Source organism: Emys orbicularis, chromosome 2, assembly GCF_028017835.1.
Source record: "Emys orbicularis isolate rEmyOrb1 chromosome 2, rEmyOrb1.hap1, whole genome shotgun sequence".
NCBI classification, from domain to species: Eukaryota; Metazoa; Chordata; order Testudines; family Emydidae; genus Emys; species Emys orbicularis.
Window position 1 is genome coordinate 261,883,022 of NC_088684.1, and position 18,365 is coordinate 261,901,386.

Genomic DNA, 18,365 nt, shown 5'->3' on the forward strand with positions numbered 1-18,365 from the left:
GAAGTTTCAATTACTTAAGTGTTTTACTAATTAAAAACATGAATAATGAGGTAAAATATCTGGCTCTTGATTTTCTTTATGGTGTTATATCATAAACCTTCTAGCTAGGTGTACCTCCTAATTAAACTCTTGCTTATGATGCTAGAAATCAAGGTTCCCAGGATCCAGGCAACTTTGTTTATTTCTAAAGAATGCTATTGAAAAGTTAACCTGCTCACATTAAACTGTTCAATTTATTTTAAGGCTATTCTCTTTTATTAATGTAACTATGTTCTTACAAAAGTCATTTGAATAAAAAAAGTCAGTTTATTTTTCCACATTTACTCCTTGAAGTACTTTAACATAAGCAGTCTTTGCCTGTTAATTTATTTAATGTACTTCAAGACTGGTTTACATAACCATACAAAATTTAAATTTAAGATACCTAACCAAAAACATAAAGAGGAAAAACTTAGAGGAAAAATGCTATAATATAAAACTTGAAATAGTCACATTCAAATACTGTATGTTCAAGATACACAACCTGTTAATCTTAAACTGAACGCAATTCATTACATATTCTAATCACACCATTTCTAGAATTAAATCTGCACTGAAAGGCCTAATTTGGTGCAACACATTGACCAAAATATTTTAATTAAAAATATTCTGAGTTAGTCGCAGGCCTAATTACAGGAATAGAAATAGGGCCTATATTGTCATGCAGGTCAGTAGAACTCAGTAGTAGGTTTTTCTCAAGTAAATTGACCGATCCAGGAATAATAGCGCAGCTGCTAAACTGCCAGTCTTGACATGTAAATCAATTTAAATGCAACAACTGCAGTAGCTACTTTGATAGTTATTAAATTGATACCTTGGAGATGTACTAAGAAATTTAAAAAAACTAAGATTTATTGCTGGCAACTTCATTTTTTTTTTTTTTTTTTTTAAAGTGGAAAAACACTGCTTTTAAGTGCAAAATATATTTAATTCAACAAATCTAGAAAATTTGACTTCTGATAAATGACCATTTATTTGTTCAAGGCAGGAGACATTATTAGTAATTTACTAGGAAAAAGTTTTAAAGCACAATATTCTGCTGACTTCTATGGTTACATACTAAATAAGATGTATATCATATGTCTTCATATACATTTTCATAATTGTATAAGATTAATATCAAGAAATGTAAATTCTGATTTTAGGATAACTTTTTTTCTTCCTTCACAATAAATCAATAAAAAAAGACTTGAGGCAATAACGTATCTGTATAAGAAAAAAACCTACTCAGCACTTAGTTTAGGAAATGACATTTTAAATTTAAACTACTAAAGAATGGAAAATTATACATTTCAAGAGCAAACCAAGCAAACAGTCACTTTAACACTTGTTTCATCTAAAAATCATAATGCATTCTAGTCCTACTGAATAGTTTAGAGTTGAAATACAAGAAAAATATTTTGGAAGCAAAATGATTATATTCAACTAAGACAGTGGATAATTTGATTTCAGAAAAAAAGGTTGCTAACAAAATGTTATGTTTGCATGTGCCATCAATTTAAAGCTCTCAAAGACACATGGGGGTGAAGGGAAAAGGATGTCTTTTTGCACATTACTATTAATTTACTAAATATTTTTCTTTCTGATACAGTGGGACAAGTTAATTACTAAACTTAAGTTATGTACTAGAGGGGAAAAACATATAAGTTATGATAACATAATGCTGCTAAATATTTGTTTTCCAGTATTGTTATGAGTATCAACTATGCAGCCTTATCTTCACAATATATAAATCCTGTTTAACACATAACCAAATTTAAGACAGCAGAATTTCATGCATTAAACACTCTAAACAGTACACAGTATTTATTTGGCTATGTCTTGTGTTCTGAACAACAGTCTCTGAGGATTATGTCTTAGAATCAATGCTCTATTGATTTTACTATCAATGAACATTATGGCTCACACGACTGGCCATTTTAAAGGAAGATAGCTTCTATTATAACCCACTTTTTAGAATATATACTGTTGAAAGATAAATCACTGCTTTCTACAGTAATTAAGCACTGTATTTGAAAAATAAGCTATCACGATGATTTTTAGGGTTACAAAGTGAACAATGATCCCAGAGTTACTCAAAAGCCTCCCATAAATTTTTAATTTTGTTTTCCACATTTAAGACATTGTTTAATTAAGCAGCATACATATTACTCAGTAAAGTACTTTTTTTCCAAAAAAAAAATTAGCAGCTATGAAGGATAGTCAATCAAAGCATGTGCAGCAAGGAGAATCATATTCAAAATTGAATTACAAAGCATTCTTCCTTTATCAACCTATTTTAAATTACTACTCTTTACCTCTTCTTCCCACAAAATTTCATTTGATCTATCCGCACTATTTTTTCCTGTCCTCAGATGTGTGCAAGTACACATAATGCAACTTGTATATGGCATATGAGAGTGCCTAGCAATTTTGTGTGCTTTGAAATAGTCAGCAATGTACAGTGGGAAATAAATACCAGGAAGTAACTGAATCACAGCACAAGAAAGTAAACTTCATAATGAAAGTAAAACTTTCATTAAAAATATTAATTTAAATTTAGAACCACTATTAAGAAACAGTTGTGAAAGTGTAATAATTTCACCTACCTATGATGATTCATATTGTAGTTTTTAGAACACTCTAGAATTTACTGTAGTGCAAGAAAATCAATTAATTTTGGTAGCTAATTTCAACATTACAGTATAATTAATCTATTTTACAATCATAAAATGTTTACCATTTTTTTAAAAGCCCAGGAAACTTCACATTTCACACATTACTTGAGAGATCTGATGTAGCTTACAAAAAGAACGATAAACAAGTCTGAAGTAATGAGATCTTACAATTTAAAATCTAAACCTTAGAAAAAGCATCACTGAAGCTTTTCCCCCATAAACTATCAAAGGCAACATGTAATGCAAATATGGTCAAGAACATTTATATTTTCCATATGCTATGTGTAAAGTCAGTCAATTACACAAAAAAGTGCTAAGGTATACTCATCATTTGGTGTTAGAAGAATGCTTATTTTGATTCAGACACTAATGCTTGCTGTAATGAAAATCACAATGTTACAGAAAGTGGGGTGTATAAACCAAAACCTAGTTAAAAACACTAAGGTTTAAATGTATTGTTAAGACATTTGATTAGATGTAGTGAATGGAAAAGTTTGTTCAAAATTACACACATTCTCTTTACAAATTAAAACCAAAGTAATGACTATTAGCAAGTTTAGCTTGTAATTTTATCCAATAAAAATCTTACTGGGTGAAATGCACTCTAGCACAGAAAGCCTATGCAAGATCCTATCTAGCACATAACACTTATATGTGGATTAATTTACATCAAGGGTTCTGGGCACTGCACTACTATGTATACAGCACGTACATAAAGTAAATAATATTTTAATGCATATTACATGCACATTTAAATTATTACTATTAAAATCAAAAAAGGAAACTATGAAGTGTTAATATGCTAAAGTAGTACATTCTACTGCCAAGAGTGAACCTTTCTGGAAAAGACAAACGGGGTTTTTATTTTTTGTTCTTATAAAAAATTACCACTACTAAATTGTAATACTCTAAGGCACGTTTATGCTCCAAAATGAAAGAGAATAAAAATATAAATTATGCCTAACTCCATGTGTTAAAGTAAAATAATTTTTTTTTTAACTGCTAAAAGGAGTTACTCCACTGATTTGTTCTGTGAAGTGTAACTATTGTTTCTGTATACACACAATCATTGTCCCAGACACGCAGGAAGAAAGACAAGATGCAAGGGGTGTGGTTTAATTAGGCTGCAACTTCATTAACTTAATTCATCTGGGAACTACCTGGCAGTAACTCATACAGTGCAGGTCATCATTGCTTCTTCAATTTTTCCACCTATTTGAGGGCTGCCGTCAGCCCTCACTGATACCTGGTCCTAGCCCATTGCTGGGACTTTACCATTTTCCCCTTCCATGAAGCTTGAAGGGGGTTGGTCTCACTGTACTAGACATTAGAAGCCCCAAACCCGTTCCCCGGCTACTTTAGGGGCTACCATCCCCTAACATGCACGCCCGCTTTCAGTTTATCAGTGAACCAGATTTCCTATGGAACAAGTACCAGCACCGGACACCTGTCACCTGCTAAATTCTGACAGCTTGAACTGTACCTCCTGGCCTATCTGACCAGGTCCTGAGCTGCTGTGGGGAAGCAAAAAATAAAAATAAAATCCACACTACCTGCCAGCCAATCTGACGACATTGAGGGCAAAATTTCTTTCCAGCTCCCCAAAAGGCAACTAGTGTAATGCCCACAGCAGGCCAAAAAAACCACCACCTCCTATGCTAATCCTAGGGCTAGGATGGGGGAGTTGCTAAGAGAGAGAGAGATCAGCTGGAGTGACAGTACTTATATACTCTCTCCCAGGTACACAAGGGACAATGGCTTACCTGAGCACCATTGCTCAGCTCACCACTCATGAAATGCCTTCCCCAAACCATCAAAGGAGTAGGAAGACTCTTAGAGGGGCGACTATCCCTTTTTCTCCAATGCTCCAGACCTTTAAGGTTGCAGGGGGAACATGTGTTATCTGGCCTCAGGCATGTCCCTTTAGAGGACTGATTCACAGCATGATTAGTTGAGACTTGCATCAAGGAAAAGCTAGTTACCTATGAGTTGGTTGTGCCTTCAGAGGTATGAATAGTGCCTCTACTTACGTATGTATCTGTCAGTTCAGTTTTTCAACTCAGTAACCCCAATCCAAATGATAAAGGATTCTTGAAGAAGAGACTGGACAACTAGATCTTACACTATAGATTGCATACTATTTCTAGAAATCTCTTTTCAGGTAAACACCACCCTTTCGCCTATAAAATGGCTACTCACTGGGGGTAGGGATAGTTCAGTGGTTTGAGCATTGGCCTGCTAAACCCAGGGTTGTGAGTTCAACCCTTGAGGGGGCCACTTAGGGATCTGGGACAAAAATCAGTACTTGGTCCTGCTAGTGAAGGCAGGGGGCTGGATTTGATGCCCCTCAGGGTTCCTTCCTGTTCTATGAGATAGGTATATCTCCATATATTATATTATATTATTCATACACACACGCTCTAAGAGACAAAAATATCAGGAAGGCCCTGTTCATATGAGAAAATTGTTTGTAATGTATCAACTTAAGCTAACCTGATACAAGGCTTCCTTAAAATGAAATAAAATTTTCACATGAAGGGGCTGCACCAATTTCAATATATCAATTTCTAAAACGGTTTAGATAAATGGGTACAATTTTCTCAGGTAGACAGGCCCAAATACATAATAGTTACAAGCTACTGAATCACAATTACAAGTGAAGCAAGATCATGGGGGAGGGAGATATGGGGAAATTCCTAAGGAACTCCAAAGACAAATCTCATGATAAACTCCCTCAACATTAAACTATGAAGAAATAGAAAATACATTTAAATGATGTTACCCATAAAGCAAGAAGACATAAGATTTCAGGCTAATTCATACTTTGGGAAACATTTTAAAATAGATACTGACCCCCTCCCTTTTACCCCCCGCCCGTTGTTAAACTTCCTAACTTTCCTTGATCTATGACTCCAAGTTGAAATTCCACAGAGGGAGGCAGAGTAGAAAACATACACAATCTAAAAAACTCCCTTAAACACATTTCCATGACTTGTTCAAAATAGAGGATTACCAGACAGAAGATAATCTCTGCTATGAGACATGGATTCCTGCCAAGATTCCTACAAAGCCAAAAGCCTTCAAGAGAAGGTCCTGAGAATCCCTGTTTAGAGAGTTGTAAACTTTAAGATACTTTACTAGAACTCCTGTGCTGAGAGCATGACTCTTTTTCTTTAGCCAAGTTAACCTGATAATCATTAGTTCAAGTGGATATCCTAAAACCAGATTATATGTACAGGCACATTACAGTCCTTTGGAAAGCAGTCCAAACAAGCTACTGTCCGTTACTATCTTTCAGCTACTCTTGGAACACCACTTAAGCTTCTGGGGCACTAGTCAAATATTTAAATTATATACCAGGGCAACTATCTACCACTTAAAAAAACCCTTATAATTATATTAGTGTCTGGATAAGCCTATGTTTACAGTATCAAATTATATGCTTTTTAAAAGAAAAATAGCAAAATACATGAAGATAGAAACATTCAGGAACAGAGTACCTAAGCATCATGTGAAAGTTCTGATGTAGTGAGAAGGAACCAACAGGTGGGCAAAATGGGTTATAATTCCCAACTTACATGCCTAAAATTGTAACTCACCAAGTTATGGCTCTCTGCCCATGTAGACATGATCCAGAAATACAGAACTACAAATACTAATCTTTTAGAGATTGTTCTAACAGAGAAAATTTCACTCCAAATACAAACTGTTTTAAAAAATGTTCAGAATCAAAGGAAGTAATCAGCTTATCTCACTGAAACGTGCCATATACCTATATACATTCTATTTATTTTAAATAGTAGCTAAATAAAAATTATGCCCCAAAATCGTGCAAAGACTTATATATGTGCTTAACTATATTCCGTGTGAGTCAGTGAAGTCAATAGGATTACTCAGAGTGCATAAAGTTAAGCATGTGCATAAATTCTGTAGGATTAGCACCCATGAGAGGTTTATTTAAAAATATGCAAAGTGTACTCACCTCTTCCTTCTCTCTTCATCCTTTAAAACCTCATAGATAGCCACCAACTAAAATAAAAGCATTGTTTTTATTAAGAAAATGACTATGAAAAGGAAACAGTGAAAACACCATGCACAAAGCAATCAAATCTTAAAAACAGATTTTTTTCGTCTCTCATATTTCAGTCTGAGGTGATATTTGTCTCAAATATAGGTAAAAAATTTCCATCAGGAATGTGATTTTTAAGTTAATAGTGTCCCTTCAATAGGTCCAAAGGTACTCCAATTATAACACCACACAGCAAGTAGCCTTCGTTTTGTGAAGTACATTGAACTGGTAAAGCTGAACTATGACAGGCATACCCTATTGCTCAGTTAAATGCTCAAGACTTAAGATAATTATTTTACTGATATCTACATTAAATGACTTATAATGAAGACTGATGAGAAGATCTTTTTCCCAACTTCTATTAAAAGGCAAAGTGTACGCTTACAAACAGACTTTCCCTTTTAACAGAAGTTTGTATGTATCCTTTTATACAGAGAGAAAAGAATAAAACATTTGTTTTCGTTAACAGGAATACATCTAAATATTTTAAAATACTTATAAATCAAATGTATTCAAATACTCGAATACTATCTGAGTTACTGAACTAGCTTCAGAACATTTTATATGACCTTTGTCCAACACTAAATCCAACTAATACAGGAATAATTTTGTCCTGTTTGAAATTATTACTAATAATTCCAAAATATTACTTTGCTATCAAAACTGTATTTATTCTTGATGTTAATAAGTAAAGTTATGTCATAAACTTTCTGATCTTATTCTCCCCCCTTTCCCCCCCCCAAAAAAGTATATTATAGTATGTGTCACTTACTTGTCTAAACTGGGTTTCTGCATTTTCATCTTTGTTCTTGTCTGGGTGTAAAGTTAGTGAAAGCTTGCGATATGCTTTCCTAATGTCTGCAGATGAAGCATCCTGCAAAAACACAAAGCAAACTTTGTCAGAAACAAATTCCCAGAACCTTGTTAAGATCTGAGAAGACAGCCAACCAAATGCAGGACCTGAGGCAATGTAATTTGAGCAATCAGTCTAACAACCAAGCTATGCAGCTAGCCTGACCCACATGACTGAACAATCATTCACTCTAATTCAGCTCTCGTCTTAACTTCTTTCATTACCATACATTCATTACAAGAAGTTAGTATTTGCCAAAACTTTCAAACACTTGCTTTCTTAAAATTAATCAGTAAAACTTCTGCACTAATTTAGAGATCAAAAAGACAAATTAAAAATTAATACATCTGTGTATCTTCAAGAAAGTCACCATTCTTTCACAAGCTAAATTTCTAAATCTCAAGCCTTGACATATGTTGCTCCCTTAATATTATTTACTCTAATTCTCTGCTTATAGGATTTTCATGCAAACTCAATTTCAGTATGTCTAAAGAAATGTATTTTCTGAAGTAGGTTCAGCTTGTTTTTAATTTAAAACTACCATGACTATTCTGGTATATAGTTGCAAGACAAGACAAATCTTTGTGCTTTCAATTTGGTTTTTGCTTTTCTCACGTTTGTGAATGATGTACTATAAAACAAAATATCAAATTAATTGCACATATACAACCCTTTACTGTGTAACTACTTAAATATAACTAAGTTACTGGGATGATACAGATCACCCAGAGCAGAGGGATTTTATGAGGTTATATCTATTACTTACTAAAAAATCCACATCAAAGTTATCATGCATGCTATAAACCAGGAATTTGTATTTAATGGGAAACATCTCCATGGCAATATATCAGGATGGAGTATGAACGCCCAAATCTAAAGACTACAACCTAAACAGACCAAGACGTCTCTATTATCAAAACATGCTGAGGTAAAATAAAAGTCTCATGAAATTTAAAAAAAGTTTTAGGATTTCTTCTCTAAGATATATTTTAAGATGATTATCAACAGGGACTGAGTAAAAAACAAACAGATCCCTATAACCGAACAGCTGTTAGAGGAACAAAACTGAAATAAGACAATTAAAGCAACACTGTAATTAGTCTGTCAAATTTCCATTACAAGCCATTATTTTCATTACAAATTTTTCAGGTTCATAGCACCAAGCTATAACTCTGTTTAAAAGTTTTAGCCCAGAAGTGAATATTTTTGTAATATATAGAGTCTTGTGTGCGTAGGAGGTAAGGGGTTTGATAGGGAGTTTAGTTATGGAATGGTAATTTTATTTTAAGATACAATATTGCTATCCTATAACTCAAACACAGATCTCTGCAAGCTATTCTCCTGTACATAGCAATTGTTTAGAGTCAGGACCATTTAGAGGAAAATAAAAAGTGTTTTCTTAAAAAAAAAAAAAAAAAATCTCCGTGTATATGCACATTTTATTTTCAGCGAACACTTCTAAGGGTGCGCAGCCACAAACAGAATTCTATATGATGACTGATGGCTTGCTTCAATCCCACCAAAGACAGTGGAAGTTTTTACATATAGCCATGTTGTAAAGTTTTATATTTCTTTTTGGAAGTGAAGAATGGAGGGAAGAGGAACTGTGACTAAATGTTAGCGTTCCAAATACATTACATTGCACACAGAAAAATTAAGTTTTCAAAGTGGAAATTTAATAGAGATATACAAGAAACTGGGGAAGAAAATGTGCAACAAAAAGGTACTTTAAAAAAAAAAAAAATCAGGGACTTGGACAATGACAAGATCAAAGGAATAGTACCTCCAGATTGTAAGGCCTGCAGTTTACCCTGATCCCCTTTTCCTCCCAGCTTAATCTACTGTTATACTTCATCTGTATCAAGATTTGCATTTAATTTTATTGGTGACCCTTAACTGAGTTTTGCTTCTCTAAGGGTCTGACAAGAACATTTTAAGGAGTTGTTGGAAGAATAGATCTGAAGGAGTTGTCAGAGTCAACTCCTTCAGATCTAAAAGCAGACTAAAAGGAATTTGTAGCATTTTTTTTTTTTTTTTTTGGTTGGAAGGAAAATTTAAAATGAATTACCCTTCTCCCAAAATAAAGCCTCTTATTTGTGTATGATTTTAAGTCTAATGGTTGTTCTCATTCTCGCTCATGTTACAGTAGTATGTTTTGAGAGTTCTCGAGTTAGATCTCTTCTATTCCCATAATTTCTGTTTCTTAGAATTAAACAGCAGAGAAAGGAAAAAGAGTGATTAGAAACAGTAAAACAAGTTTATTCTTAAATCTAAGTAAAACTGTGGAGCAATATAAATACAAAATTAAGTATGAAATAAAAGTTAACTTATTTACACCCAACACATACTATGGTAGGTACTGGAAGTAATTTACAGACTATTTTATTTACCACCACCTATTGCTCCAATTAGACATCTCATCAACAGACTGGGCATGTCCTCACTACAAAATGTATTTTAATATTGTTGAAGAGAATTGAGTTAGCACATACGATGCTGATCGTGGCTTTGCACTAAGTAAAACCAGGGCAAATTGTGTTCAGCATGTCAGCTAATCATGATTAAACCTTCAAGTTGCAGGGGGGGGGGGGTAGAGTGGGGGAGAGGAGTAGATCAGGGATAAACCACATTCAACATCATGCCATGTTTAGCTGACAAGAATGAACACAATTTGTCCTGGTCTATACTATCTGAAAGTAACCATCAGTACCTCAGCTAACTCAATTTGTACAAACAATGTTTTTAAATACAATGAAATTATGTAGCTCCTTGAGACTTTGTTCGCTAAAAAGACAGCCTTTAGGTAATGTTGGGCACCTTGAGAAAAGGTTCCAGATCTTTTTAGGGTCTGTCTTCAGCGGCCTGAAAAGTGTGAAGAACAACTATTGGAGATATACTTATCTCATAGAACTGGAAGGGACCCCGAAAGGTCATTGAGTCCAGCCCCCTGCCTTCACTAGCAGGACCAAGTACTGATTTTGCCCCAGATCCCTAAGTGGCCCCCCTCAAGGACTGAACTCACAACCCTGGGTTTAGCAGGCCAATGCTCAAACCACTGAGCTATCCCTCCCCTCCTATTACTTACTAAGGCATGAGCCTTCTCTGCTATAGAACATGTTGGGTCTTCATCCTCAGCCTAAGTGTGTTGCATGTAATGACCCAACAAACTGTTCTGAAACAATTACAGAAAGTCATCTACCTTGCCACAGTACCCAAAAGTCCTGTTTGGTTTTGGTTAACCATCCCATGTAAATGCAATGTACTGAACTGTGGGAACAAGAGGGAACTATTATACTTCTATAGTCAGACCCCAGCAGCATCTCTACCGGCTGCTTTAATAACCTTTTATTTAACAGCTCCACTTACTGCTAGCTGCCTCTCAGCCTCATCTCCTGTAGCCTCCTGCAATGAGACTCCAGTGGAAGCTGAGGAACAGTGTGCTCTATGCGGACAAAAGAATTATGTAGAGGTGAGTCCCAAGACAGCCATTTGACAATAGAAGGAAGTCTGGGCAACCACATTTTCAAGAATTTTTTTTTTTTTTTAAGTGGTGGCTCTGGGGACTTCAAGGAGGGCTTCATTCATATTTTAGTGAAAACTGGATTCTCTCTCTTGCTTTTAAGAAAACAATTCCAATTACCTAAAATGCACATGTCCAATAGCAGAGGAGCCTGTTAGTGCTCCAGCCCAGTGGTTTTCAACCAGGGGCACACAGAGGACTTCCAGGGGGAACTCAATTCATCTAGATCAGTGTTTCTCAACCTGGGGTTTGTGATCCCAGGGGAGTCGCAGATGGGTTTATAGGGTTCGCAAGTGCAGAGCCAGCTTTAGAGGTGGCAAGCAGGGTAACTGCCTGGGGCCTTATGCCACAGGGCGCCCTGGGAAGCTAAGTTACATGCTTCAAGTCCAGGCGGTGGGGCTCAGGCTTCAGACAAGACTCAAGTGAAAAACGGGCTCAAGTAATACATTGAAATGTAAGTACAATATTTATATTCTAATAGACTTATTTTATAATTATATGGTAAAAATCAGAAAGCAAGCACTTTTTCAGTAATAGTGGTGCTGTGACACTTCTGTATTTTTATGTCTGATTTTGTAAGCAAGTAGTTTTGGGGTACGCAAGACAGATCAGACCCCTGAAAGGAGTACAGTAGTCTGGAAAGGTTGAGAACCACTGCCCCAGACAATCAATTTATTAGAGTTGTCCGTGACACACTGTTTCATGTTGGCAACTATACTTAGTCGCTGACTGAACCAGTGCAGTCTGTCATGTTGTCTTCCTCATGTGGGTATGAAGTCACCAGCATAGCACCAGCTCAGCCAGTCCTCCTAAATTCAAGTGACTAGTAATCCTATAATGAAGCACCTCATGCTTCAGAGCAAACACTGTACTAGGATACTTTCAGCATCAGGCATCCCATGGAGCATACATAACTGGTTGTGGCAAGAGGAAGCCTTACTAGTATAAAATTCCCAATCCTTATCTCAATTAGCTAAAGCACACACTTTACTGCCAGCATCCACCTCTGTGAGACAGCAAAAATCTCATGCTAGTTGCCCTCATATTTTTGCTTAGTCTTTGCACTAATGAAATCCAGTACACTGTGAGCTAGGCTGATATGGTGGGACTCATCAAGTTCTGGGTTGACAAATCAATTCTGGGCTCTGCTATAATCTTGGATACCAAAGAAGGATGCTCACACATGATTTTTCAATCACTTTAAAATTTCACCAATTGGAACAGAAAGTCGCCGAAGTCCTTGAAGAGATTTATGTCCAAGTTTTATATTTGAGTTGTTTTTGCTGTAGTCTTGTCTCAAATAAAATTATATCCTACCACTAGATTATTATTTAAATTGCTGCAGAAATTTTTCTTAAAAAAAAATGTAAGTGTTGATTTGGGAAAAGACCAAGCACTGAAAATCTCAGTTCAAAAAAAATGAACATTTTATAATCTGAAGATGTGAAAACGGCAATGAGTGGTTTGTAACAGAAATATTTTTTTATTAAAGTTCAAGAGTTTTCAGTTTTGCAAAGTGAAAACTAATGTTTCAATTAATTCTACTAATAAGCCAGAAAGCAAAGTACCTAATGCTTTAAAATGAATAAATAAATTAAAAAAAAAAAAAAAAAAACCTTCTTTGCCCATCTCTCTCTCAATTTATGACATATTGACCTGTTCACCTGACGCAAGAGTACATTGGAACTTTCTAGCAACAGTCATCCTAACTAAAATTTCAAGAGTAACAGACGTACCTATTTGTAAATGTTTCTAATATTTCAGTGTTCCTATTTGCAATAGACTAGAAAACATACGGGAAATTTTTCCTAATTTTGAAGAGACCTGAGAATGTAAATGACAAGAATCCTCTGGGGGTTAGAGCTCACAATATAGGTCATAGGGTATGTCTACACTGCAATTAGCCACCTGCAGCTGGCCCATGCCAGCTGACTTGGGCTCATGGAGCTCCAGCTGCGTGGCTGTTGCAGTGTAGACATTCCAGCTCAGGCTGCCACCCGAGCTCTGGGACCCTCCCACCTCACAGGGTCTTAAAGCCTGTGGACCAACCCGAGCCTGGATGTCTACACAGCAATTAATCAGCCCCAGAGCCTGAGCCCCGGGAGCCCAAGTCAGCTGGCATAGGCCAGCTACGGGTTTTTAATTGCAGAATAGACATACCCAAAATGTCTGCATCCATACTTCGAGATAGGAAACAAATGTGGGGTATTGGGAGATTGATTCCATACCAGGTTTCATACCCACTAATGGATGACTGATCAAGAGTTGTTTTCTTTATTACTTTTGTTTAAAGAGAGCCAGAACTGCCTTTAATTTGTTCTATATTTGAAAACCAGCCTCATAATAAGATTTATTCTAATCCTAAAATTATGAGATATTTAAGCAAGAGCTGAGCCTTTTCGTATACCAGAAGTAAAAACTGGTATTTCAGCTCTGAATATTATGGACATTGCTACTTATACAGGTTAACATTAAATATATTGTAAGCTAGTGGCAATGCCCACTTACCATACGTATAAATTGACAGGTTCTGATTCACTTAAATTCTAACTAGATTACACTGATATTATGTTTCCTTTTTGTTGTGTTCTTGAATTACACCAAAGATACTTTCCATCTGGCCCTTATAAACCCATGCTCTGGAAAAACTAGCATCCTTTGCCAGTTTATAATTTGGGGGAGCAAAGCATAAAGGAAAAATTCTTATACTAAAAAGTATTACTAAAACAGAAAGTGATCAAAGCTATAGTTAAAAACATTTAGCACAATGCTCAGTTATCAGTTATATTGCTGGAAAAAGTGGGCAGCAGTTGAGGATAACTAATTGGTTTAAGAACTATTTTATTATACATTTAGCCTTCAGATAAAACAATCATGGGTCTAAAATTCAAAGGCTTCAACAAACTCTTATGTGTCTGCAACAATGCACTTGCAAACATTCACTTGGGAACTTTTCAACCATGAACATTTGTGCATGTAACTGATAGGGTTTTCAAGTGTATATTACATGACGTATGAGTAGGACACTTAAATACCGGTGAGAACCTGGGATCTTGCCACCCAGTGGAATCCACAGACCTGAGTTAGGTGCCTAGGCTTGCTATACAATGATGGGGAGAGAGAGGCGCATAAGAGTGGGATTCACAAAAGTCAGCATTCTAAGCAGGGAGCTGCCTAAACTAGCCATTAGGAAATGCTGAGGAGAAGGGTGGGGCTTAGGTGTGAGATAGGCGTGTGGGTGCCAAGACTGAGGCAGCTGTACGCCTGCGCAGAAGCAGAAAATTAGGGGACTTTAACAGTATAAATGTAGACACCTACAGGGCTAAGTGGAAGCTAAGAAAGGTTTTGAGGATCTCAGTGATACCTAAATGTTGGAATAATGGAGCTTGAAGTGGCATTTAGGAATCTAATTCCTTTAGCAGATCTAGCTTTATCTAATTATTCAACCCCCGCACCATTTCTTCAAGTTACTGTACATTGCCTTTAGCACACACTTTGGGAATCTCATCTTTAGAGATTTTACTAATAAGTTTACTTAACAAGAATTGCTAAAACTATACTGTACATCACCTCATTTCCAGCAAGTTTACTTAACATAGCGATGATTACTAATTAAGATGAAAAAACAAACCAAAAAAACCCCTTACTATAGTCCCAAGACAATTCTTGGTGAAAGCAATACAGATCAGATATTGCCACAGGCACTCTGATTAGGTCACAAGAAAAAAAAAAATCAATATCTACACAGTTTGCCATTACTAGTATATAAAATTCAAATCCTAAATTGTTCACTTGACTGTATTGCAGTTATACAATAAGGCTCAGTTGCCTACTACAATTTAGCAACTGCTTCTAAAAGACAAAATTGTTCAATTAATCTCAGGTTTTAAATATGACTGCTAAAATCCACAAATAGATGGCATTACAATCATTAGCAACTGGAACACAGCATAGTCTAGAGAAACAAATGCATTGTTGGATGTCAGAAGGTCTTGAGTTCTAATCGAGGCTGCTACTGACTTGCTGTTTGTCTGCACTACTTACCACTCTGTAAAAAGGATACAATATTGGCATACCTATTTCACTGCAGTACTAAGAGAATAAACTTGTTACTGCTTGTATAGTACTTGCAATAAATAAAAGATTAAACATTATTATTAAGATTGTTACTAGGTTTAAAAAAAACTATAATAAACTACCAATCAGTTTTGTACAAATATTGTTAGAAGTTATATTTTATACAACAGAGTATCTGATAATTGCAGGTGAGCTCTGGCCAGAGATTAAAATACTTTGAGAAAGAATCTTTTTGCTACCCTTGCCTTCTCTTGAATTTGTCACAAACAAGGTTATGGTTTGTGCCAAGATAACGTAAACAAAAATAGTGAATGATCATTAGGAATAATTTAAGAACACCCTTCTAGATGTTCAAAAAACCACGATCCAACAATTGAGGAAGAAAGTCACGTTGGTTAAAAAAGCAACATGGTTTAGAGCAGAAGTGAAGGCAGCTATAAAAATAAAAGAATAGTATATAACAAATGGAAGAAAGGGGAAGTTGATAGTAATGAATATAAATCAGAAGTTTGGCACTGTAGAAAACTGATAAGGGAAGCAAAGAGACAAGGAGAAATCAATGGCCAGCAGAGTTAAGGACAATAATGAGTTTTTTAAATATATCAGGAACAAAAAGAATCCTGACAATGGGTATCAGTCCACTACGATATGGAAATGGCAGAATTATCATTAATACTGAAGAAAAGGCAGAAGCATTCAAAAATGTTTCTGTTCTGTATTTGGGGAAAAGAGATCATATGGTCTCATCATATGATAATAACAACACTCTTGATTCTAATAGTATCTCTGGAGGATGTTAAACAGAAACTACCAAAATCACACATTTTTAAATCAGCAGGTCTACAGTACTTGCATCCAGGAGTTTTAAAAGAGCTGACTGAAGAGCTTGCTGAATCACTAATATTAATTTTCAATAAGCATTGGAGCACTGGGGAAGTACCAGAAGACTGGAAGAAATGTTGTGCCAATTTTTTAAAATGATAAATGGAATAATCCGGGGAATTTTAGGCCTGTCAGCCTGACCTCAATCCTGGACAAGATAATGGAGTGACTGATATGGGACTCAATTAATTATCCTCATTTGATTTTTTTTAATGTAATTAATGCCAATCAATATGGGTTTATGAAAAATAGATCCTGTCAAACAAACTTGATTTTTTTTTATGAGATTATAAATTTGGTTGATAAAGGTAGTAGAGCTGACATAATATACTTAGATTTCTGTAAGGCGTTTGACTTGGTATTGTGTAACCCAAGCCTGCGCAACATTAAAAACAATATAAGATTAACATGGCACACATTAAATAGATTAAAAACTGGTTAACTGATAGGTCTCAAAATTTAACTCTAAATGGGGAATCATCACCAAGCAGGTGTATTTCCAGTGAGGTCCCAGAGCAATCAGTTCTTAGCCCTATACTATTTAAGATTTTTATCAATGACCTTGAAGAAAACAAAATCATCACTGCTAAAGTTTGCAGATGAAACAAAAACTGGGGGGGAGGGGCAGAAGGTGGTAAATAAGGAAAAGGATAGGTCACTAATTCAGACCAGTCTGGATCGCTTGGTAAAATGGATGCAAGCAAACAGTAGGTGTTTTAATATGGCTAAATGTAAATATACACTTCTATGACAAAAGAATGCAGGCCATATATACAGGATGGGGGACTCTACCCTGGGAAACAGTGACTCTGAAAAAGGTTTGGGGATCATGCTGGTGGATAATCAGCTCAATATGAGCTCCCAAGGTGATGTTATTGGCAACAGAGCAAATATGATCCTTGGATGCATAAACAAGTAGAGAGGTTATTTTACCTCTGTATTTGGCACTGGTGCGACTGCTGCTGGAATACTGTGTCCCATTCTGGTGCCCACAATTCAAGAAGGATGTTGATAAATTGGAGAGGATTTAAAGAAAAGCCACAAGAATGATAAGGATTAGAAAACATGCCTTATAGTGATACTCAAAGAAGTCAATCTATTTAGCTTAACAAAGAGAAGGTTAAAGGGTGACTTGATTACAGTCTAAGTATCTACATGGGGAACAAATATTTAATAATGGGGTCTTCAATCTAGCAGAGAAAGATATAACACAATCCAATGGCTGGAATTTGAAACTAGATAAATTCAGATTGGAAATAAGGCGTGAATTTTTGACAGTGAGGATAATTAACCACTGGAGCAATTTACCAAGGGTCATCACTGACAATTTTTAAACCAAGACTGGATGTTTTTCTAAAAAGATCTGCGCTAGGAATTATATTAGGGAAGTTCTATGGTCTGTGTTATACAGAAGCTCACACTAGATGATCACAGTGGTCCCTTCTGGCCTTTGAATCTATGAAATGCAATTTCCTCATTGCATATGAGTTTCTTACTGTGAAATGGGTATATGCTATAAAACAATGTATTATCTTCCTATTAACCAAAAACAGGTATTTAAATTACATCAGTATGTTACTAAAAATGTTGTGTCAAAAGTTGTCAATAAATCATGACTGCAGCTTTCCTCCCCCACCCACACAGAAATTTTAATGTTACCTGGGATATATGGGACCATTGAATTTTACAGAACATACTTATGTGTAGATAACCAGACAGACCTCTTAGTGGTCTACTAATTTTAATTTTATGCTGTCAGTGTTGAAGCCTAAAATCTGACCTTTTTGTGCAAAGGCCTTATTCTTTAGTGGTAATATTCGTAAGTGTCACAATAACCAAACAGCTTTGGTAACAGGCAGATGTGCTCTGGGTTAGCAGGTTGCAGAGACAAAATCCATTGCCCTCATCACCTGTGCAGGCTGACAGACTGCAGCGTGACCCCTCTTACAGCTACTATTCCAGCCAATAGACTGAAACAGCAACTGCAGAAATTCTGCAACCCTTTCAACATAGGTCCTGGGCACTGAATCAATGGAATTGTGGAACCCGTGTCCCTTTCTCCTCAACTCCTTTTGGTACTGGCATAATGTGCTTGCATAGAGCCCCTCTCTGCAACACACGCGTGTTCAAATCAACCTGCCTTCATTGTTTCTCTGCCCACTTTTTTCCCTCTCCCCACAGTCTTACCATGGGAACCAACTTGAGGGCCTTGCATTGGGCTTCAATGAATTTCTTATACAGAAGAGAATATGGGGTGAAACATTTTTT

The 18,365-nt window shown here is 35.9% G+C and overlaps 1 protein-coding gene across 1 annotated transcript in view; it reads right to left on the reverse strand.

The window, feature by feature from the left end:
• DNAJC1 (DnaJ heat shock protein family (Hsp40) member C1) overlaps window positions 1-18,365 on the reverse strand; it is a 193,245-nt gene that overhangs the window by 112,616 nt on the left and 62,264 nt on the right. The window contains exons 2-3 of the mRNA XM_065399151.1: window positions 7,538-7,639; window positions 6,679-6,725 (exon numbers count right to left, since the gene is read on the reverse strand). Coding sequence (XP_065255223.1) covers window positions 6,679-6,725; window positions 7,538-7,639 — 149 coding nt within the window. The remainder of the gene's footprint in view (window positions 1-6,678; window positions 6,726-7,537; window positions 7,640-18,365) is intronic.